Below are 23,930 nucleotides of genomic sequence, written 5' to 3' on the forward strand. Positions count from 1 at the left end.
TAAACTAAAAAATCCCAGGTTTTACAAAAAAGTATTATTTGTTTTTTTCCTGATGTTCACCCTACCTTTGTATCATTCAAATATATAAAAAATAACTTGTTCTATTACAAAAATAGAATATAGTGCATGATATATATCTATTTTACAAGAATACATTAGTCGGTGTGTGTATATGCAAAGCTGTTTGTTGAAGTAAGGTGATGTATTAGTCTAGAAGATACACAATAAACAGGCATGCACGCAAGCTCTGAAGTGTGTGCACATCTGAACGTACTGATGAATCTCACGCCCACCATGCACACATTTCAAGCTGTTGGAAGATAATGGTTTAAAGATCTGACACACTAAAATGGGAAGAAAATGAAAATCTGTGTCAGATTCAGAACACAAGGAAATATTCAAAAGTTTTAAAACAAACAAAAACAGGAGAAAAGGGATGAAGTTGAGTATTTGCACTGCAAATGGTGTGGCCCAATTATTAAATGCAAATATTTAAAGACTAATAGCTCTAAGTCTACAACAGTAAACTGTTTATTGAAATGAAAAGTTTTATTTTCAGATTAGAGATATATTGTTTTCTTAAACTCAGAGGTGACATCGTGTTTTGAGTGCTGTTTTAGTTCTGTAGCAAATCATATTGAATTCATTCATCAAACCATTAATCTACTGAATACTTTTTTCCCCTCTCCTTCCGTCCACCAAAATAACCCCTGATATTTACCCAGAAAAATGATTAATAGTTTTTCCCACTGATTTTCACCTATTTTTGTTGTTATAGTAATAAACACTGATAAATTCCCAGGAAATAGGGCCCTTCATTTTCGGTTTTAACAGGTTAATTCTAGTTTAATCTTAAATTCTTGAATAAGGAATAAAACAAAGTACAAATTGGGTAAGTAATGAGATCAATGGGATATTTATTAGAATGTTCTTAAACAGGGGATGGGACAAGCAGAGGAGGCATTAGAAAATATTCTGAGGACATATGTACAAGGTGACAGTGGCTTAGGTGCACTAGCCTTTCTGCCGTTTTTATTACATGTGTAATCTGAATTTGAGGGAGTGGGGGATGGGAGGGAAGCATTACAAGCAAATACACAGAGAGGAAAGGTCAAATAAAAAAAAACACCAACCAGGAAGACTATGCTATGAAGCAAGGTAATTCCCCAAATACATTCTACTGCTGGCATCGTCTATGGAAGAGACCAGGACTAGATTAGAAAAGCATCCAGGCCAAGACTGAGGTGCATTTGCAAGATCTCATACACTATCTATTTGTTTAATTCGATCCAGTCCAGGGCTAGCAGTTCCTCATTTTCATGAGCACTACACATTCACTTACAGAAAATGTAACTTTTTGAAAAAAAGAGCAATTTTTGTAAACAATATAAAGTTCCCCCAATTTACATATATTAAAAAAGAATATAATTTGTTTGAATTGGTCATATCAAATCCATCCATCCATTCCCCTCACACACACCATCAATACAGTTAAAGAATTGCAAGAGATCAACACCCTTATTTTTAAAAAGGAACATATCCTTTCTATAACTTTAACTTTAGCCAAAGTGAATTGGTTTGGTGCCATTTTTGTGGGGGGAGGCACAAGGCAATTTTTTAAACTGAAAAAGTATGTATTAAATTGTAATGTATAGAGGTGCGTGTATTTTATATACACGCACATATATATATACACACACACACGTGTCATATTTTCTTTTCAATCTACATTAATTCAAATTTGACTTTTAAAACATTATTGTGTGCACCTCTGTCCCACCATCCACCCCTTCAGATTACACCAAATCTTTTCACCTTGGCTAAAGTGACATAACATATGTTCCCTATTAAAATAAAGGCTTTGATGTTAACCATCCCTTCATTACTTTAATTATATTGATAAGGAGAGGAGGAATTGGGTTCACCAGAGCAATTGTCTGATCTAAGGCTAGCCTTCATGGAACACTGTCACCTAAATATCTCAAGCTATAAAATTTCCCTTGAACTCCCATGATCTGCTTTTCATCATAGTGCAGCTTCCACAGCAGACTGATTCCTTTAGCTAGGAAGGTCAGGAAATGGCTCAGTAGTTTAACAATGATATTCCATTCTCACACCAGCAGATGGTGCTATCAGTACAGCTCAACTCATGCCCTCCAATCCTACCCAGCCTCTCTATACATGCCACTTCAGTTCATATCATCCACATGGCTTGAGGCCATCTATCTTCATATCTGTCTGAAACCTTGGCCTCCCAGAGTCCGTGTGCCAAGTTGTGTTAACCATTTAGCCATTCCAAAGATATTTTTATTTAGCTAAAGTGAAGGCTAACAGTGAGGGTATCTCACATTCAGACCTAATCAAGTTTGTTTAAACTTCTCTTTAACAAAACTGGTTTTGACACCATGTGGACTAATCACTGCTTTGCAATGACTATCCTTTTTCTATTAAAAGACCTGAAGTGACAAGAAAAACATTCAAGATCATCTAGTTTATGTGTTTCAAAGATCTGTATTGTACAAAATGACTCCAGATGTTTCAACACACCATGAATGAGATACTTCCTTGTAGCGATGGGGCCAAACCAAAACCCTGGACCTGAACCCCCACACAAACTTTGGATCCAGATGCAATCCAAATTCTGTGGTTCTGACTCAGGTGTATTTATTATTAATATTAAGCAAGGCCCCTAGTTTTATGTAGCCTATGAGTGGTAAATTTTGCATTTCAGAAGATGAAATTCTGCTACAAGAATTGCCTGGCTTTAGCGATTCTACTACTTTAACATCTGAATATCAAAATACTACTTCTGTGTCACCATTGTTTTTTAGATCACTGCCTATGGAGAACACAAATGATTTCTTCACTTTCTTAATCTAAAACACATGCTTTCTAAATTTATACTGCAATAAAAGCTATACAGCATGTCCTGGGTTAAGGAGGGTAGGAACATTTCCCCCCCCCCCCCTCCCTTTTTTTAAGCAAAAATAAGAGAGTCTGAAAATAGTTCTTAGAACTATTTTTAATTAATATTAACAGACCTGCAGTATCAGCCTTGTTCCTTCTCTACTCTCATAATCTAGCTATGCTTTCAGCCCAAAAAGTGAACTTGTTCTAACTTAGAAGAACTATAGTCGGGCGCCCTATTTCAAAGCTGATGATACAGAGTTAATACAGGGAAGTCTGGTAACAACAACAGGCACTTTTTCTTTGCATTTCACCTTTATGAAATGATAAAAATGGTTAGAAACAGAGTTTCTGTACTGAGATTGTAACTATACATTGTCATATGAAACTCATGAAAAACAGGTCGCAGCTTTTCCCCTTTTTGTGATGTCACAAATTCGATAAATCATTCAAAACATTTACAAAGAGATTTAAAATGGCAGATCCCAAACCTGCATATGGTTATGCACAAGAGTAGTCCCATGATGTCAATGAGACTACTTACAAGTGTAACCATTTGCAGGATCAGGAACTTATAATGAAAAAAAATCAAACAAAAAGATGTGTTTAAGGGGAGAGATAACAGGAGATTTAGAACAAATATAAAAAATCACAAAGGTTCAGCAAATGAAAAAAAAACAACTGGGAAAAATAATGATGACCACTAGGTCTAATAAAGTTAACTATGAGAACAGCTTCCATTTTGCTTTGCACCAATGCTCTACGTAGGACAGGGCTGGGATCCAAAATTGGGTTTTGAAGAGTCATGTGACAGCTCCTGTGGCTCCTGTCCCATGTGGCTGACTGAGCTTGCCTCTCTGCTTCAGGCATTGCAACCGCTGGGGTCCCAGCACTACTTAGGGTTATCCCATCTGTCATGATAATGGGAGTTCGGGAAGACCAAAATTGAGTGAGTGGCACTGCAATCCCATGAGCCAGGTCCAAGCAGGGGGCAGGGTCGAATCAGAGCGGTGCTGCAACCCTGGAGGTTGCAACACCTGGAGCAGACAGCCAAGCCCAGACAGCCCCACAGCATAGGAGCTGCAAGAGCCGCTACTTTGGGGTGAGTGCCAGGCAGGAAACCACCCCAGAGCCTCCACTGCTCTAGGAAACCCCAGCAGCTGTAACTATTAGACCCAGTACATAAGAACATAAGAACTGTCATACTGGGCCAGACCAAAGGTCCATCTAGCCCAGTGTCCTGTCTTCCGACAGTGGCCAATGCCAGGTTCTTCAGAGGGAATGAACAGAACAGGTAATCATCAAGCGATCAATCACCTATCGCACATTCCCAGCTTCTGGCATATAGAGGCTAAGGACACGATCCCTGCCCATCCTGGCTAATAGCCATTGATAGAACTATCTTCCATGAATTTATCTAGTTCTTTTTTGAATCCTGTTATAGTCTTGGCCTTCACAACATCCTCTGGCAAAGAGTTCTACAGGTTGACTATGGAAGTGAAAGCAGAGAAGGAAGAATGGGAACAGGTGGAAGAAAACCTTTTCCAGTAACAAAACTGATTGTTTTGGTTTTCCACATATGAAAGGTCAAACTGTAAATCCCTGGTCTCATTGTAGTCAATGGCAAAACTCCCATCACCTTCCATAGAGACAGAATTTCACCTCTGAAATTCAACATATTTTAAATGTATCCTGAGTTCTAAATTTCTCTCTTAAGTGCTGTCTCAGGATGATTCCCTTTACAGAAACAAACAAAAAACCAAAAATGTACCTGGAAACCAAACCACTCTTCACAGGCACTGCAACAGTGAGAAAGGCCTAGGTTTCCTGGACACCAATTGCGGCCACTGCCATTCATAATATATGGATGACGGCATAGGGTTGTATGCCTTCTTGGTATGAGTTTGGAATGGCTGGATTAGGAATAGCAAAATCTCTCTACCATCAACTCACACTCCCTCATGTATTTTCAAATATACATTTTAGAGAACAGTTTCTTAATAATTTTTAAACATTTTAAATTTTGTGTAACATTTTTTCACATCCCTTTGCATGGAAAGGTGCACTGCTTGCCATGTGCAGTCCTTAGAATGACAGAAAAATCAGAAATTTTAAACCTCCAAAATTGATCTGTGATAGCTTTTCTATACACCAGGAGTTTGCAATTTCAAGAGAAATCACAAAGGCTGAAAGGGGAAAATGGCAAATGAACAAAAGGAAACAGAAACACTGCCCAAACTGAAGCCAATGTCCACAGGAACAGCAGAGAACTGGCAAGTCACACTCGCAATTCTGATGGGGACCTGCTTTGCTAATCACAGTCACAAAAGAACTGAACTGAAATGTTCTACACAGATACCCAATCATTAGCACTTGATCTTAGAATGAGGATCATCATCTATTAGTGCCTCAGTGAGGAGTAACTCCCTCAGGGCCAGCCCACCGCACAAAAGACTGGAGCCGTCTCCCAGCAGATGAAGTTGGGCAGGGGATGGGGAAGAGGTCAAGATGTTAAAGAATAAAATACTGATGGGCTCTTGGAGCAATAATGTTTTTGTTTTTCTTTACGTGTCCTCAGGTAAAAACAGCCCTATTAGTTGTGCACATCATTCTTAGCCTTCAGCTTCAGAGAACATACAGGAATCTCAGGAACTACCCCCCAAATATTTTGCTTATATCATCTTTGGAGCCTATCTATTTTGCATAGTAGATTAAAAACACTAAATAGGGACACACTTGTTTACTACGAGTCACAAAAGACTGAACTGCATTGCATTTCCGTAACTGTGGGCCAAGCCCATTATATTCTGCAGCCATCAAAAAGTTTAGTTAGTTTATAAAGCATCCTTAGTTTTTCTTTAAAAAGAAAATTCCACCTTCTTTAGCAAATATAATTTGCAACCCTAAATATTTATCAATCTACTTCCACTTGCAATACATTTTTTGGCCTACTTTTCCATTAAGTTGCACTCTCTGTCATGTATTTCTAAATATTTATGGTGGCCGTGACATCAATTGCAACAAGGCTCCAGAATTCCAATTAAAGGAAACAGTATCTGAGGAAACTAGGAGGACTTTACTTATAATATAACATGGGATGTGTCACCATGACATGACAAAATATCCTCTGAGAGGAAAAGGAAAAATAAAGACTCTCCAAATCTTTGCTCTACTGGTTTTGTATATTTAGCACATAAGTACCAAGGTGAAAACAGTTTAGAAGGATGTGTTCATAGTCAATTGTATTCTTTGTGTGGTCTAAGAATAAATTGATCTTTTGATCATTATTTGGAATTTTCTCAATAGGATTTTTGTTTTGTTTTTTACATCTTTTTAATTTAGCTATATTTTACAGTGGTCTTTTAGCATTTTATTAAACTGTCTTGTTCAGTGATGATATTCTTATAAAACAAAAACCCATACACTGCCTCCATGTTTGTACGGCATTTTAGCACAATAGAACCACAATCTTAAAATTTATAAAATTATACATTTGCTAAGACTGGTAACCTTGTTTTCTTGTTATTGCCAACCTCCTCTGACCCCCAGGTTGTGTCCTTGAATTCCCAACTGTGAGCATTCATAGGGACACTTACAGTGGAGCACCCATAGGGACACTACTCAAAGAAGTTGCCAATACAGACAGTGACCGAAATATCATACAAGAAGATCTGGAGGACTTTAAAAACTGGAATAAGAGACATGGGATGGAATTTAATAGTGCAAAGTCATGCACTTAGGGACTAACAACAAGAATTTTTGCTATAAGTTGGGGACTTATCATTTGGAGGTGACAGAGGAGGAGAAAGACCTGGTGTACTGGTTGATCACAGGATGATTATGAGCCACCAATGTGATGCGGCCAAGAAAAAGGTTAATGCAGTCCTAGGATGCATCAGGCAAGGTATTTCCAATACAGACAAGTGTTAGTACCATTGTACAAGGCACTGGTGAGACTTCATCTGGAATACTGTATGCAATTCTGGTCTCCCATGTTTAAGAAGGATGAATTCAAACTAGAACAGATACAGAGAAGGGCTACTAGGATGATCAGAGGAGACTCAAAGAGCTTCGCTTGTTTAGCCTAACCAAAAAAAGGGGAGATATGATTGCCCTCTATAAATACATTAGAGGGATAAATATGAAGAAGAGAAAGGAGTTATTTAAGTTAAGAGCCAATGTGGACACAAAAACAAATGGATATAAACTGGTTATTGACAAGTTTAGGCTTGAAATTAGACAAAGGTTTCTAACCACCAGAAGAAAGAAGTTCTGGAGCGGCCTTCCAAGGGGAGCAGTGGGGGCAAAAACCTAACTGGCTTCAGACAGAGCTTGATAAGTTTATGGAGGGGATGGTATCTGCAACTGCTAGCAGCATATATCTCCAATGGCTGGTGATGGGACACTAGAATGGGAGGGCTCTGAGTTACCACAGAGAATTCTTGCCCAGGTGTCTGGCTGGTGAGTCTTGATCACATGATCAGGGTCTAACTCATTGCCATATTTTGAATTGGGAAGGAATTTTCCCCCAAGTCAGGTTGGCAGAAAACCTGGGGGGGCGAGGGGGAGAATTTGCCTTCCATTGCATCATGGGGCATGGTTCTCTTGTAGGTTTAAACTATGGTAAATGGCGGATTCTTTGTAACTTTTAGTCTTTTAATCATGGTTTGAGTACTTCACTAACTCAGCCAGAGGTTATAGGTTTATTAAAGGAGTGGATGGGTGAGGTTCTGTGCCCTGCAATGTGCAGGAGGTCAAACTAGACGATCATGATGGTCCCTCCTGATCTTAGAGTCTATGAGCACTGCAGTTTGGCCAAGACACAAGGCTAATAGACCTTTCTTTCCAGAAAGGGCCATAGAACCTTTAATGACTACACATGATCAGGGCCAATTGTTTTGCAACTCACCCTAAAGATAACTCCTTTAGCACCATATTTCCTAACACTTGCTGGGGCACTGCTTCAGTCAGTCATCCCTATTTTCTGCCTGTGGCACATAATGGTCTAATCTCCTGTGGGCTGTAATACGTAAGTCTAATTTTGGGTGTTTGGTTTAGTGTGTGGGTGCTGGATGGTGGTGGTGGCCTGTGATATACAGGCTGTCACAAGAGAAGAACTAGTGGTCACTTCCGGTTTTAATTCTATGACTCCTCGACTATGAGTACTGACTGAGAGGAAAAAGCACTATTTACTGACTCTCCAACACCAGTTCCAGCAGTACTTGGGCTTTCTTGGAGGTCTCCAATCCAAGCACTGACAATGTCAGGGTCTACTTAGATTTGGCATTTGACTCAAGATGGTATGGCTGCATCACTTTATATGTAAAATAGGTCCCACTAAAGAGAAATCCCTTTAAAAATGTATCTTGAATGAAAATAGTATGTAAATTTGCCAAAACAACTGGGTCACCTGTAGAACAACACAGACTAAATGGGTTTGTTGCAGGAATGCAAGCTGAGGAGCACTGTCGAAGCCTGTTACGTCCATACAAAGGAGTCAAAAAGGCACTAAATTGTGGGGGAGGGAAATACTCTTGGGGTTGGTCCCTTGCAAGCTGGCAGAAATGGATACCATTAGTTGTATTTCTGTTTCCACAGATTGGGAACTATGCAGGGGTAAGACTGGGGACAAGCTTTACAAAGAGTGGAATGTATAAAGAAAGAACTCAGTACTCCTAAATCCTTCACCTTGTTCCCAAAGCTCAGACAACAGCACTGCTACAAAACACTTGTGAACTAGAAGGGCATTCTAGGTACATCAGGCAAAAATACTTGGCATTTAAATTAATGCCAACATATACTGTGTCCTGAGGGAAAGAACACAATACAATTCTATATATAGCAAGAGAGTTTTTTCTTCACATTGCTCTCACTTTGCTTCTTTCTATTCATCCTGAAGACAAACATTATTAAGTCACTTATGACTTTAAAAAGACACTGTACCTTAAGGTCTTGCCTTGTTGCCAACAGCTCAGATTCTTTACCATAAAGATCCAGCTGAAGTTTTTTCATATTTTCCTGATCTTTTTCATGGATCTTCTGTAGCTCTACTAGTTTTCCTTTCTCTGATTTAAGCTCCTGTGCAGATAATGTTACCTGCTGCTGTAATTTATTCTCTAGTTCTGCCTGAAACACACATACGAATCCTGGATTTATATTTTACAGTACAAAGCAGGCATGTAAGATAAAATGTAAAATATGGATTATTTGCTATCTCAATTTTGTTAAACTAATTTTTAAGAAATGTTAATTAAATAAGCATAATTATTTCAATAAATCTTTTCTCTTGATTTACTCTGCAATACTTATAGCTATGATTTATCCCAGCTACAAAATTTGAACAAGGTCACATTATTAAATCATATTATTTCTTACATTAATATATTGTGATTTACTTGCTATATAATAAAAAAAATAAATGACTAACAACAAGAGAATAATTAAACACGGGAAGGCCAGTTTTCAAACATCTAAACAGTATTTCCAAACCCTGTAGTTTCCATGGGCAGAACAACAAAAAGCCACTGCAATACTTTATATGATAAATGAAAGACTGAGTGCAGACATCATTTAATAGTACAGCACATGACACTAACATCCCTAAAGCTATATGGAGTTTGAACTTTTTCATCATAGTTCACGTTTCATATGGTCATTAAGACTCTCTATTCTCTTCTTACAATACAAAATGCGTTGTTTAAAACCACCACTGATGCTCCAAAATGCTGAGGACTCTTGTCTAAATTATTCTCACGAAACTGCATGCTGCTATGCGACAAGATGGCAACTCTTGCCACATTGCATACAGATGCAGTAGAATGAACACAGCAGGTCTAGCTATTTTTATCAATTTGATGACAGGTGTACTACTTGCATAATCCATAATTCACTATTTGGGCCTTCTATTCAACATTTTTATAGTTTTGACCTTGAACAATATTTGATGGGCTCAGTTCTGCATCCTGACCTTACCATTCCCAGTAACACATTTCAGCTACAATAAATAGCTATTTTATCACCCACATAATGACATAAAACAGGAGCCTGCATCAGAGTTAATACTAATTTCCTTTGTAAGGAAGAGGAATGAAGAGAAGCCAGAACTACCTTTTCTAAAAGGGCACCTTTTAATTCAGCTTGCTGTGTTTCAGTTTGCCTTTTCTTCTGATCAAACGATTCCTTCAGTTCTTTCAGCTTTCCTTGGAGATGCTGCTCATTCTTTTCCTTCTCTTTTAGGACACCCTGAATCTCCAGTATTTGTCCTCGTGCCGCATCAAGCTCAATTGTCAGCTGCTTAGAAATCTATATTTAAAAATATAAAAAAACTGCATATTATCTTTACCTTAATCATTATTAGTTTGTGTTGCGGTACATCAAATACATTATTTACAGCTAACATCTAATTGTACATCACTTTTTTTCATGGAAGGGCTAAACCGGGCCACTCCACAGTTGCTTGGCAGCAGATCCTTTATCGTTGACGTGGCTATCCTGTGCTCTAGAATGTACGTTTTCATTTTTTAAAAGGTCCCTATAGTTACAAAGATAACCTCCTACGGGGAGATTTTCAAAAACAACTAAATCTCTCAAGAGTTTCTGAAAATTTTCTCCCAAACAGCGTACTGATAAAACAATACATACAATGGTATGGAGATGTCTAACTAAGCTTGAAACAACAGATCTGAGAGGTGTGAACTGTCACTATTCGTTTAAGAGAGATGTTAACTCAGAAAACTAATGACAAGTTACATGTTAACATAGTTAACTATTTCAAAAAATGTAAGAAAGCAGAGGGACAATGATCATGTTGTCACTGTATGTATTGTACGAAGAGCGCACCAAAACCAGGAATGATCATATTAGAATACACACAATCTTCTGTGACTGTCATCTGGTTTTGGTGTCAACTGCATAGGGCTTGGAAGAATACCACTACTTTTTCCCCCCTCCAATCTGATCTCTGCATATGTGATTGGAAAAGCTGTCATTGATATATTTTTATTTTTTGTAATTGGGAATTAGTAATCTTACCCCTTCCTGTTTTTCCAGTGAGTTTTTCAACTCATTCCGTTCTTTAGCTACAGACTCTGTCTGTACTTGAAGCTGGTGTTTAGTTTCTTGGCAAGATTTTTCCTAAAAAACAGATTACCTAGTGAGCATTTTTTGTCAACTTTACCGAATGCATTTCAGCTATTATTACAAAAACTACAAACTACCAAGAAAGAACACTTGCATTCTCTTAAATCAGAATCTGTATTCGGCACAGAAATATCCTCGCAGTGTGCTATAAACTATAACTGTTTAGAACCCAGTCCTAGTCATTCTTCCCAGGTCACCAAGGCCCAGATTCAGGAAAGCACTTCAGCACATTCCTAAGACCCATGGACTTAAATGCTATTTACTCTTAAAGTTAAGCATGTGCTTAAATAGCATTTAAGTCCCTGGGTCTTACGAATGTGCTGAAGAGCTTTCCTGAATAGGGATGCTTTTCTCAATTGAGGCCTAGATTGGCAGCTCAGAAGTGGAACCACAAGGATAGCTGTTTTAAGGCAGGGAAGGGTGATTCCCCTTAGGGTACCAATAAATACTGAGATTCTTCCCCTTGTCAGGGAACAGTATAGGCTCAAAACACCATCTTTATTAATTCTGGAGTAAGGTATTACACAGAGTAAGTAAGGATGGCAGAATTGGAACCTTTGTAGTAATGTGATCTAAAAATCTCTTAACGTATCTCTCTCTCTCTGTCACACACACTCACTCTCTCTCTCTCTTTCTTTAGGTCCAAATCCTACTCCCTGAAATCAATGGCAAAACTCCCATGGACTTCCCTGGAAGTAGGATATGGACCTTATTTTTAATAGTATAAACTGAGGAGTAAACCCTTCCAGTTATTAGAGTAAATGTAAATAATTAAGCAGAAGTAGCTAATTACACTATAAGGTAAGGTCTACACTATAAACTTACCTCAGGATAACTGTATCGCTCAGGGGTGTGAAAAATCCACATCCCTGAGCAACTCAGTTATACCGACCTAACCCCCAGTTTAGTCAGCGTTACGTCGACAGGAAGGCTTCTCTCCTTCACACAGCGGCCGTTTCTCACAGAGGTGGGTTAACTACGTTGATGGGAGAAGCTCTCCTGTCAGCATACTAGCATCTTCAATGAAGCACTACAGTGGCGCCGCTGCAATCATTTTAAGTGTAGACCTGCCTTTGTAAAACATTGCAATCATCGGCATTTGTTAAAGAAGAAACAAAAGGGCTTTTTATAAAAGGGATAGAAGGTGGGGAGAAATGGTATTTGTAATTGTAAATACAGATTACTTTTGAGTGGAAATAAAAATAACAATCACACATGGGAGCTGAGAGATGGTCTGACGCAAAACAGAAAAAGAAATTGGGAAAAATACCCGTACAATACATTTTAAACATAGAAAATTCACAAAATATGTATTGCTACTGTACTAGCTGATGCTGCTATAAGCAGCCAAAGTTTAAAAAAAAAAAAAAAACGGGGATTATCGTTTTAAACACAGTAATAGTAAGGGTCACTTTTATTACAATAATGGACTCCTGGCCAAGCATTTTGCTTCCATACTGCCGCTTCTTAGGTCGTTGGAATCACTTAGCTTTCAGACAGGTCTTGCAAGTGTGTGATATTTCCCAAAATGACAGACAATTATTCTATGTAATGTTGTAGCCATGCTGTTCCCAAGATATTAGAGACAAAGTGGGTGAGGTAATATCTTTTATTGGTCCAACTTCTGTTGGTGAGAGCTTACAGAACTCTTCTTCAGCTCTGTAAACTTATGTAAGCTCAAAAGCTTATCTCTCTCACCAACAGAAATTGGTCAATAAAAGATATGACCTCACCCACTTTGTGTCTCTAATATCTTGGGAACAACATGGCTACAACATTGCATAGAATAATTGTCTCTCCAGACACCATTATGCTTACCAGAACCAGCAATCTTCCATCACCCCCATAACAAGTGCACCAATGTGTTCTGCATGAAACAGATTAGAAAACCAAAACTATAATAGGTTAAGAAAAACTGACTTCATTGTTCTCAAATGTGGGTTGCATTTTGGCAAAGTTTCACAACCTATGTTTTTATAGGGCTGTCCAGTGTTTTCCACATTTCACATATAATTGTTTCAATGCTCATCACTGTCTGTGGTTTTCTTTCTATTAATAAGCAACTAAAGGGGTCTGGTTTCTGGTATGAACCAATGTTTACCAGTAAAAACATCCAGCCACAACTTAATTCAGGACTTACAATTATATCTCAGTTTTGTTTTTCTTAAGGCAATCTCAATTTCCACAGTTGGTGCCATCATCTTTGCAATAAATATGAGCAGTTTTCATACTAGAATGCAAAGCAGAACTGACAAACATGAATGAGCAAACTGAAAAATACCCAATACTGGATGTCTGATTAAATCCACAACTAACCATTTCTGCTACAGCGGCTTTTCCTTTCTGTTTCTCCTTTTCCAATTCATCTTTTATATCCTTCAAGGATTCAATGGTTTTTGATAATTTGTCTTTGGTAACTGTAAGGTCTTTCAATAAAGTTTCTTTCTCCAACTTCATTTTCTGCAGCTCTGATGTTGCTGCTTGAATCTTGCCATCTAGTTCCTTATGTTGTTTATTTGTCTCTTGATTTAATTTCTCAAGGTCCCGTTTAAGGCTTGCTTTTTCTTCCCCTTGCTTTGATATTTGCTGTTTTGCTTGTTCCAGGGCATCAGATTTCTTCTCCAAATCCAATTTAGTACTAGATACACTGTGCAAATACAAAGGAGAACAGTGAAACACAAAACTTAAAAAAATTATTGATAAGTTGTTTTGTGTAATTAAATCTACTCTCTATAATCAAATACATTAATTGTTCTACTAATTTAAAACATGTTTTTTCAGATGATATATTGATGTTTCGTTTCTACACTTAAATGAATGACATACTCTGAAGTCCCATTTTCAGGCTGGTGGTTCTTCTTTAAACATTACACCTATGAACTACCCCTGGAGAGCTAACATGCAAATTGTAAATCAAGATGTATAAAACCCCAAATTAAGGTTTTTTACTCAGCAGATTTCTGAACAGGTTAATATATTCAGATCCATCAACTGGCAACATACCCTTTGGTTCTATGAAAGAGTCTCACACACATTATTCCCAGACAAAGTTAAAAGTTGAGAGACTGACCTTCAACACAACAGCATTACCAAATATATTTTGTAGTAGTTTTTGTTTGTGCTAAGTGCTGGAGAAATTGCATTTGCAATAAGATTCCCACACCAGCTTTAATGCTATCCTGTATCCCCACTAACTTTCCACCTATGGGTTGAATCTCCCTTACCCATTTATCACACAAAACTTAAATCCGCTTAGTCAAGCATATGAATTCCAATATTCTCATTTGTTCTATGATAATATAACCTCCTCTTACCCATATATCAGATATAGGTGGTGATGATGAATATCTCATTTATATACATATTAAAGATCTGAGCCCCATGCTGGGAAGAACCCCCTAATTTTTCAGAGGGTGGTATAACAGTAAAAGGTTGTTTGCTGATGACCAGCTTTCTGCTGCTGATACAACAAGTGGGATCTAGATAGAGTGTACAGAAGAGATGGAGGAAGTACACTGGGGGCATCTCAACCCACACAGGTTAAGTCACAGTACTTGGTGACTCATCTATGGGGTGAAAACTGATGGCTGAAGTGCAAGTCAAACAAGGCAATGCTTCTCTCCCCTGTGGGGGAAAAGATGCAGAAGCCCCCACTGAGATGTAGGGTTACTCTAGTGTTTTAGGTGAGGTCTGGTGATCATGAAGGTGAATAATAATTTCAATTCTAGTCTAAGAGTATAAACATGCATTTGTTTGTTCTTATAGAACAATTCAAATTTGAATCTAGGTCTCTAGGTCTGAAAAGTAATGCATTAAACACTGTTAGCATACACTTCTCTTTCTGCTTCAAGTTGTTTAGTCAGTTCTGTTGTTCTGAGACCTAGTTCTGTACACTGCTGCCGTTGCTGTTGTAGCTCCTGAAGAGCTTGTTCTTTGCTTGCTTTAACCTCAAGAATGTCAGCTTCAAGTTTCTGTAAAAGAAAAGAAAAAGCTACAGTTACCATTACACAACCACCAGAGTGAAAATTCACTCAATTGTTCATAAATATCTCCAACCTCCAGGTATAAAGGGGCTACAGCAGGGGTAAGGATCTCACCCCTAGTCTTCACATACATTTAAAATTAAACATACTTCTATATTTGAATGTGGTCAAATATCTGTAAGACGCTTAAAATACTGTAATCTAAAAATAACCCAATAATTTATAAATGGAACATACTCCAGCTTTGTGCAATTGTATACACTTCTCATGTTACTGTATTCTAGCTTTTTGCCTCCTGCCTCAAATGTAATACACTGAAGATGTGTGTACATTAGGGTCTGATCCTGCAAACACTTATGCACTTTATATAAACTTCAAGTAACTTTATTCACCACAAATATGAGAGCTCTGAAATTAGGAAGTGGTTTATGTCTCATCTCTTAATATTCTCCATGAATTATATTCAGGGTACCCATTGGAGGGGAAGGAGACTGGGGCAGCGGAGGCAGTTATGGCATAACCCCACTTTCTCATTCATCAGCTGAAAAAGGAAACACTGGGAAAAGAGAATACTATCTACACTACTTTTTAGGTGGCTGGCCATTCTCCTCCTGCAATTTCCGCACTGCTGTCACATGCATTATGAAACAATTTTGTTGCTTTACATGGTGAAAACTAGTTTTATAAACTCAGGTTCTTCATTTCTGAATACAAACCTTAAGCTGTCCCTCTTGCTCCTCCGTTTTCTGTTCGAAATAAAGACGTTTCTCTTTATACTCTTTAAGATTGGCTTCCAGCTGTGTACAATATTCTTGCTTGTCGTGCAGCGTAGCTGTAACCTGATCTAACTGAGTGTTGACCTTATTTAATTCCTATGAAGTAAAATATAATTGAAAATGGTTACTTTTATTAAAGGATGAGTATTTTTTAAATTATTAAAGAGTTCTCTAAACACATGCCTAAATATTTACTTGTCTAAAATGTTCATATGAAATTTTTAAAAATGCACATGTTATACTGGAGAAAAACAGCATATTTAATACCTTATTCTTTTCAAATTGCTTTTAAGGCAGAACTTTTTCATGAGCAAAAATTTTTTTAATTTTTTGCTATTGTGTGCACGGGAACATAATATTAACCTATTTGTAGCAGTAGATTAAATTTAGCAGGAACAAGGACATCCAATACCATGTGACCAGTCAACTCTCCACAGACACCAATGGCTTACGGATCATAGTTTGAAAACTATTGGTTCAACATGGAACAATATTATTTTCTACCAGAAGCGGAACACATACTGCTGATAGTCAAAAGTCCACAAGTTTTATGGTGAGCTGGACCTAACTTATGCAACACACTGATGCAAGAGACTGACAAATTCGTCAGCAGCTTCATTTAAAATAAAATCTGGGAGATTTTTAATTAATTAAATATGAAAATGAAAATCACTACAGAAGGACTTGTGCTATTTATGTTAATATTCAATTCTCCACCCGAGAAGGCATGGGAGCTGGTGTTACTTTTGAAGTGGTTTGAAATTGTGAATGTTTTTACTGAAATAATCAGCAGCAAAATAATTAACCATGTTGACAGTTAATTTGTTATCATTCGTTTTCAATATTAGCACCCCAATGAGACGTGCTGATTTAGGGATGGAGTGCACACAGACTTTCACCAAAGTAACTAAATTGGTTTTAATTCATCCCTTTTTTATTTTAATGCAAATGTGTGTGTGTACACACTGATTTTGGAATAAAAAAGTATGTTTCTTCATTTAGCTGAAGTCTGTTTTTTTATCTTGAATCTGCAAACTCCAGAAAAACAACATTGCTTTGTTTTACACTCAGTATACTTTGTAAAGTCTCTCTTCATAATCACACAGGTTAGAAACTATTCTATTCTAACATGGAAGCTTAGATTCTAGAGTACATTTCTGCAGCAGGGGTGGATTTCACAGTCAATTCCATACATTACAATATACAGGGCCCTGCATATAGCAAACAGGACAAAATATATCACATATTCAAATTCTGAATAATGTCTCCAACGCAAATGCAAATCCACAAGGACTTTGATTTTTTTTCCCCAAACCAAATTGTCCTTTTGGTTTTGTATGAAGGTTATCTTAGATGATCTAGTAGCATTAATTTCTCCTACCTGTTGTTTATCTTGCAGTGCATTCTGGGCTGTGTCCAAATGATTCTGAAGATCTGCTCTTTGAGCGGCTTTTGATGCTTCTGCTGAAAGCAGTAATTCAGTCTTTGCTTTTATCTGAAAAGAAGAGTGTTACAATGTTTGTAATATGAAGATCATAAAGAATTCTTGATTGCAGCTGCTTTTAACTCAAATTTTCTTCCTACTAACAAGCGCTTTAATACTAGCTATTTATTGCTAATTATTAGTAATTCTGACATGATGAAATGTTGGACACAGAAATCATAGCTAAACCACAAGTTATCAACAAAGTTTAGGCAGTTGAAGACAAAATGGAACAAAATAAAATAAAGTTACGAATAATTGTTCTTCTCTTAAGGCAGGTCTACACTACGGGGTTACGTCCACCTAAGTTACGCAACTCCAGCTACATGAATAACATAGCTGGAGTCGATGTAGCTTCGGCTGACTTATTGCAGTATCTACACTGCGCTGGGTCAACGGGAGAAACTCTCCCGTCAATTTGCCTTATGCTTCTTGTTCTGGTGGAATACCGGAGTTGATGGGAGAGCAATCTGCGGTTGATTTAGCAGGTCTTCATTAGACCCACTACATTGACCCCCGGTGGATCGATCGCCGCAGCGTCGATCCACGATAAGTGTAGATATACCCTGAGTTATGGGGTCCAATCCAGTTCTCCTTTTAGTCAGGGGAAATCACCCTGGCATGTGGACTGTAGAACCATTAAAACAGTTTTCAGATAGGCTTCTTAGCCTTAATGCACACAGCAAGTCTGAGTCTTTTAAGGAGACATAACTTCTCCTTCGTTGATTCCTTGGTGGTGGTTGTGTTCTTTTTGGTGTGTGTGTGGTTTTTTTTTTTGGTTTTTTTTGGCTGCAATCCTTATATCTTAGAACCGCTGATGTCTTGCTGGATTATATCTTGCTTATTGCACTTTATTTGGCCATTTGTTGCTCACAAAACAAGCAAACTTTAGTAGAATCTTAGCCTACTAGCCTTGTATATTCAACAAAGGCCACCTTTTTCCATGATGAAGTGCAGATGGATTTTTTTCATTAGGATATAGTACAAAGGCAAATTACCTGTAAATCAAGCTGGGATACTTTCTCTTTGCTTTCATTTAGCTGACTACTTAGTTCACCAATGCTTGTTTCTAGGGAGAGCACACGGTCTTGAGCAGCTCTCAGATGTGCCTTCTGCTCTTGCACCTGCTCATGCAAATTCTCTTGGGCTTGTTTATGGCTTTCCGATTGATTCTTCAGCTTTTCTGTTAGCTGAGTTACCTACAATATAAATAAGCTGCCAATTAAAAGTCCAAAGGCAAAATTAAAAACACCCTAAAATTCAAAACATGTTGTCTTGGTTATGAAGCCCCAATACTGATCAACTTCACCACTTATTGATTCTACAAAGTTTCTCTTTGTGGACAACAACAATGCATTTATTTTTTGTGTGCAATACGTGAGTGACCCCAACTTTTAAAAGCATAACTATTTTGACAAGAAATTCAAAGCCAGCAAGCATGATCACTCTCATATAACACTGTGAGTGTGTATCCTTTTGTGTATACCCAGTTAGTGTTGGCTAGGTTGAGAGACAGATGAGGATGGTTGACTCTTGCTTTATTTATAAGAAAAATAATATAAACACATCATGGAGGCACCAATTGTGGTTCAATAGTTAGGCTGAGTTGAGCTTTGCATTGAAGGCCTGGATTCAACCCTTTGGTTATGTATTATTGCCTCTTTTCCACCTGAGTAGATAGTCAGTTTGGGGCCCTGGGGATGTTCCAGCTGGAAGCAGAATTTGATGGTATTTTATTTGCTGCGGTCCTGTTTATTGGAAGGAATGTACAAAGTGACAGGCCTCTGAATACAGAGGGAGCCAAGAACAAAAGGAGCAGTTTCTAAGCTTATAGCCCACAAACCTCTTTAGCCAACAATCCAAAAGCTCTCTAGCTTTTTTCATGGTCACAGGCTCCTGCTTGGCTTTTTTGCCTCTCCTTCTCTCTGTTCTTGTCTGCTCTCTATTTCTGTGTGCTCTCACCCTTACTTTCTCCCACATACTCCTGGTCATAATACCCAGTAAAACCTCCACCCACATGGTGCTAGATTCTGGTCAGATGCTATTGGGCTTTATTTTGCATGTTCACTCATCAATTTGAATGAGGTTTTAGCTTGACACATAAGGTTTCTCCCAGCTCATAACAGTATGAAAAATGCAACATACAGCACTTGCTCCTTGAATATAGAATGTAATTGCCAAGAATTTACAAGTAACTCCATTAATAGAAAATTATATACATTTGATTGTATCCCTCTCCCTCCACCCTTCACGTTTCACCTGTCTTCTTAAGGCCTGACCCTGCAAACACTTATGCTCTTGCTTTACTTTACACAACATGAGTAGTCCCACTGACATGTGTATAAATGTTAATATGATCAGTACCTTGGATTATAAACTCTTCAGGATAAGGGTATTTCCACATTACCATTAACACTAATGTGAGTTACACGTGGCCATCCAGAAAATAATATATCCCTATCAATTTAATCTTTGCTAGTTTCAAAGCTCTATGTCTGCAATAAACATGAATTGAACTCCATTTAATTCATATTAGTATTCTATATATTGTGTATATTTTATTATAAGTTTACAGCAAGTATGGCAAAAAACATCCATTAATTACTCTCAAAAAATTGACATGTGTTTGCTACCAAAATATTTTTCAAGTAGCTCATAAAAGACACAGGTGTTCTTTCCCTTACAAACAGGTAACAGCTGGTATTGGGAACTAGTACATTTCTATCTTATTTGTACCAGTAGCATACACTATGGACTATATGCCAGAGAACTCACATTCAGCTCTAATTACTAGTGATGTGTTGCACATATGCTGGGAAAGGAGAACACGGTGTTCTAATAACCTTTGTTAGTAAGTGTGCAACAATATTACCATACTGGTATTTTAAACAGTATACTAAAAAAATTCCTCAAAGTACAAAAAAGAGTCACTAACATACAATCGTGTTACCTTTTGCAAAAATATGAAGTAAAAATTGTATGCACAAGTAGTACTAATTCCAGCATAGCTTTTTTTAAAATATATGTGTGCGTATATAAATACACATATATATTTTAAAAGAGTATGCAGCTAAAATTACTTTAAAAATTCCTTAACAATATCTAATAATGTACCTTTCAGATGGTACACTGTGATTGTAAATTCCAACTTCAAAGATCTTTTCATTAAATCATATTCAGTGTATGTTATGTGTTTTCTTGTTCAAATAGGTTATCAATTAGATTTCCACAGAGGTAAGAAAAAATAATTATAAATCATTTTGATTGTCTGTATGCACACCATCCTTCATATCCAAGGGCACAACTTGTGCACCTGGATGCGAAGCACCAAAATGTATCGCTATCACAACAAGAAGGGGGGGGGAAGGGAGTCACAGAAATCTTGTGAATTTTATAAAGAGATGCTAAAGCAATACAGTATCCAAGAGCAAAGTACAGTGGAGGCTGAAGCTGCAGACTGGGAGACAGAAACAAAGGAGACTCTTCTTACACAAACTTTCTTAAGGGTATTGGAGGCTTTTGCATTTCTTACCTGCTCTTGCAAAGTATGATTTTTCTCTTGCAGCTGGTTAAGAACTGCAGTTTCTCCTTCCCCTGCTTGAATTTTCGCATACAAGTCCTCTCTTTCTTTTTCTAACATGGTGATGTTCTCTTTACTCTTTTGTAGCAAGGCCTCAAGGTTTTGAATTTTTTGGTCCTTATCTCCTATCTGACGCAGTACTTGTTCCAAATCATTCTAAAAATGCATTAAATAGTTTCTTTAAGTATAGGTACTTTAAATGTTATTCCTGATGCATGAAATGTTAGATATCGAATTTCACGAATACTTACTACATATTCTATTTTGAAATTATAAATTCCTTTAATGTTATTTAATTAAAAAAAGATAATGTTATACATTAGGAAATCATGCAGCTTACATGTGGCAATGCATCGGCAATATTAACTGCTGCAGTATACTAGTTTGAAAAGAATGTGTGGGGTTTTTTGTTTTTTTTTTTTTACCTGGGCTTCTCGGAGTTTTGCTGTAGTGCTTTGCTGAAGAGTTTGTTGCTCCTGATGCTGCTGTTTTGCTTTATCTAACTGATGCTGTAATTCGGTGCAATTTGCTGCTTTTTCCTTTAGCTTAAAAAAACAGTCACGGACTGTTGACTGAAAACTGACAAGCACAATTCAGTAGTTCAATAACATTTATCATTTACTCTAATACTGAAAGACTACACTAAACAATTTAACATTTCAAACAGATGTAAAAGTAGTAATTTGTCATACCAATTCTATAGCAAAGAACAAAGCACTGAAGTACTTCTCAACACTGACAGTAGGCAAATTCTAAATAACGAAAATTATCTCAAGTGTCAGACATGCATTATTTTACATCTTAACACCAAACTGTTAAAGGATATTTAGTCTTTTTTCCTATGGATAAGTTGGTCAAAGTAATTTATATTCATAAAGTATACTAAGTGCTAATTATCATTAGCAGTTTTAGTAGCAACTTAGGGCTGGTCCACTCTACAGACTTACAATGGTATAACTACGTCGCTCAGAGGTGTGAAAAATCCACACCCCTGAGCGACGTAGTTATACAGACCTAATCCCCGGTTTAGACAGCGCTATGTCAGTGGGAGACCTTTTTCCGTCAGCATAGCTACTGCCTCTAAGGGAGGTGGATTAACTACGCCGATGGGACAGCTCTTTCCCATCAGCATAGAGCGTCTTCATTAAAGCGCTGCAGTAGCGCAGCTGCATCAATGCAGTTGTGCTGATGCAGCGTTTTAAGTATACACCTGCCCTTATGCTCTACTTACCTTAACAGACTTTCTGGAGCCAACATGCAAAGCATTGCACAGTGTTAGCTGTATGACTTTCATTAAAGTCTAAGAGTGGAGGTGTTTGCTAAACTGTAGTGTAAAACTTTGAAAATGTACCACTCTTAGATATTTGGCACATCTGCATATAGCTAATATAAACAGGTCAACAACAAATATTTGTTACTAAGGTAGAGCCCTATTGCAAAAAAAACTTGACCTATTAATAGAGTAGTAAAATTACTGTTTTCTGACACCAATTCCCCCCTACACATTATTCACTATAATCACGTTATGTCAATTACTTCTTCAATTGGACCCTGATCCCATAAAAATATATGCATACACAAAACTCTGCTATGCACGGCATAAGTTTCTGTGCCTGGGGATCTTTTTGCATGCTCAGACCCATAGCCTCAAAGTCCTCAAGTGCCTGGGCTATATCCTTTATTTCTCTGTAAATCACCTCGCAGTTTTAGGCTCTAGGCAAGGAAATAATTCTTAGCCTTCTAAAAACAAAAAAGTAACTGTCCTATAGACTATTTTGCCAAAAGAAAAATAGTGGATTTTTTTTAATGAGGATTTTTTAAAAATGCAATTACGTTTTAACAAACTTAGTCAAAGCTGTCAGTTGGACACAAACTCTGTAAACACCAACATGAGAAGTAGAATACACAAACCATCACTACAACAAAGGTGAAATCTGATCAGGTGCATCACTCCTACCTCCTCTTCAGCACGAGAAAGTTTTAACTGCAGATCAGCCACCTGCTGTTCCTTGTCCATCAGTTTTTCACTAGAGAGTTGTCTCTGTTCTTTAAGTCGACCATGTGCTTCCCCTAGCTGGCGTTCTGTCTCCAGAAGTTTACTGTGCAACTGGAAGAAAATACTGGTCTCAGTTTTCCAGCCACTACACTGTACTTCAGACTCATTATCCACACAATATAGTAATTTTCATCATGCTTTTTAATCACACAAGAATGGTATGACTACAATATCTTGGGAATTATTCTCATATACCTGAGCTAAATCATACCAGCCACGTGCACATGCAGGAACATAGGCTCAAAAGGGGTGGTATGTTCAGAAGGTGGGAAGTGAGGCTATGAAGAAGCAGCCTCACCCCTTTATAGAAGCCCCTCTATATGAGCTATGTAGCCTTACACAGAGAAAAAACAGGATTAAATTCCATCCCCCACCAAATGCATAAAATATTTATCATGTAAAATAGCAATGGCTGAACCAACATCTTACATAGAGCTCAGAGTAAATCAGCATTCCTATGCTCTCCAATGGCTCATGCTCTAAGCTTTTACTGGCTACACTGGTTCCAATATCATGGTGTTCTGCATTATCTGGGCGAGTGGGACTTGTGTTTTCAGCTCACCATGAGCGCCTGGCATTCCTCCACTACAAGGGAGGCTGATGTATGGACTCTGTCTATAAGATGTGCTAGATCTTTAGGAGGGTCCTATGGTCACATGCCCTTTTGTAGCTTACTCCCCAGCTCATTCCATAGGACTTGTAACCCACTCTCTTGGATCGGCTGATGCATGGGAAACTTCCCCGGAGAGTACAAAGTAAGAACCTAGGCAAATTAGAGGATTGGGCCAAAAGAAATCTGATGAGCTTCAACAAGGACAAGTGCAGAGTCCTGCACTTAGGACAGAAGAATCCCATGCACTGCTACAGACTAGGGAACGAATGGCTAGGCAGCAGTTCTGCAGAAAAGGACCTAGGGGTTACAGTGGACGAGAAGCTGGATATGAGTTGACAGTGTGCCCTTGTTGCCAAGAATGTTAATGGCATTTTGGGCTGTATAAGTAGGAGC

The 23,930-nt window shown here is 37.8% G+C and overlaps 1 protein-coding gene across 3 annotated transcripts in view; it reads right to left on the reverse strand.

The window, feature by feature from the left end:
• EEA1 (early endosome antigen 1) overlaps positions 1 to 23,930 on the reverse strand; it is a 129,571-nt gene that overhangs the window by 20,169 nt on the left and 85,472 nt on the right. For all 3 annotated transcript variants that reach the window (XM_054027953.1, XM_054027948.1, XM_054027961.1), the window contains 11 exons: positions 22,826 to 22,975; positions 21,294 to 21,413; positions 20,821 to 21,024; positions 18,287 to 18,487; positions 17,187 to 17,300; positions 15,746 to 15,901; positions 14,878 to 15,017; positions 13,363 to 13,693; positions 10,939 to 11,040; positions 10,015 to 10,209; positions 8,851 to 9,033 (listed from right to left, as the gene is read on the reverse strand). In XM_054027953.1, coding sequence (XP_053883928.1) covers positions 8,851 to 9,033; positions 10,015 to 10,209; positions 10,939 to 11,040; positions 13,363 to 13,693; positions 14,878 to 15,017; positions 15,746 to 15,901; positions 17,187 to 17,300; positions 18,287 to 18,487; positions 20,821 to 21,024; positions 21,294 to 21,413; positions 22,826 to 22,975 — 1,896 coding nt within the window. The remainder of the gene's footprint in view (positions 1 to 8,850; positions 9,034 to 10,014; positions 10,210 to 10,938; positions 11,041 to 13,362; positions 13,694 to 14,877; positions 15,018 to 15,745; positions 15,902 to 17,186; positions 17,301 to 18,286; positions 18,488 to 20,820; positions 21,025 to 21,293; positions 21,414 to 22,825; positions 22,976 to 23,930) is intronic.

The sequence above is a fragment of the Malaclemys terrapin genome, chromosome 1, assembly GCF_027887155.1.
Source record: "Malaclemys terrapin pileata isolate rMalTer1 chromosome 1, rMalTer1.hap1, whole genome shotgun sequence".
NCBI classification, from domain to species: Eukaryota; Metazoa; Chordata; order Testudines; family Emydidae; genus Malaclemys; species Malaclemys terrapin.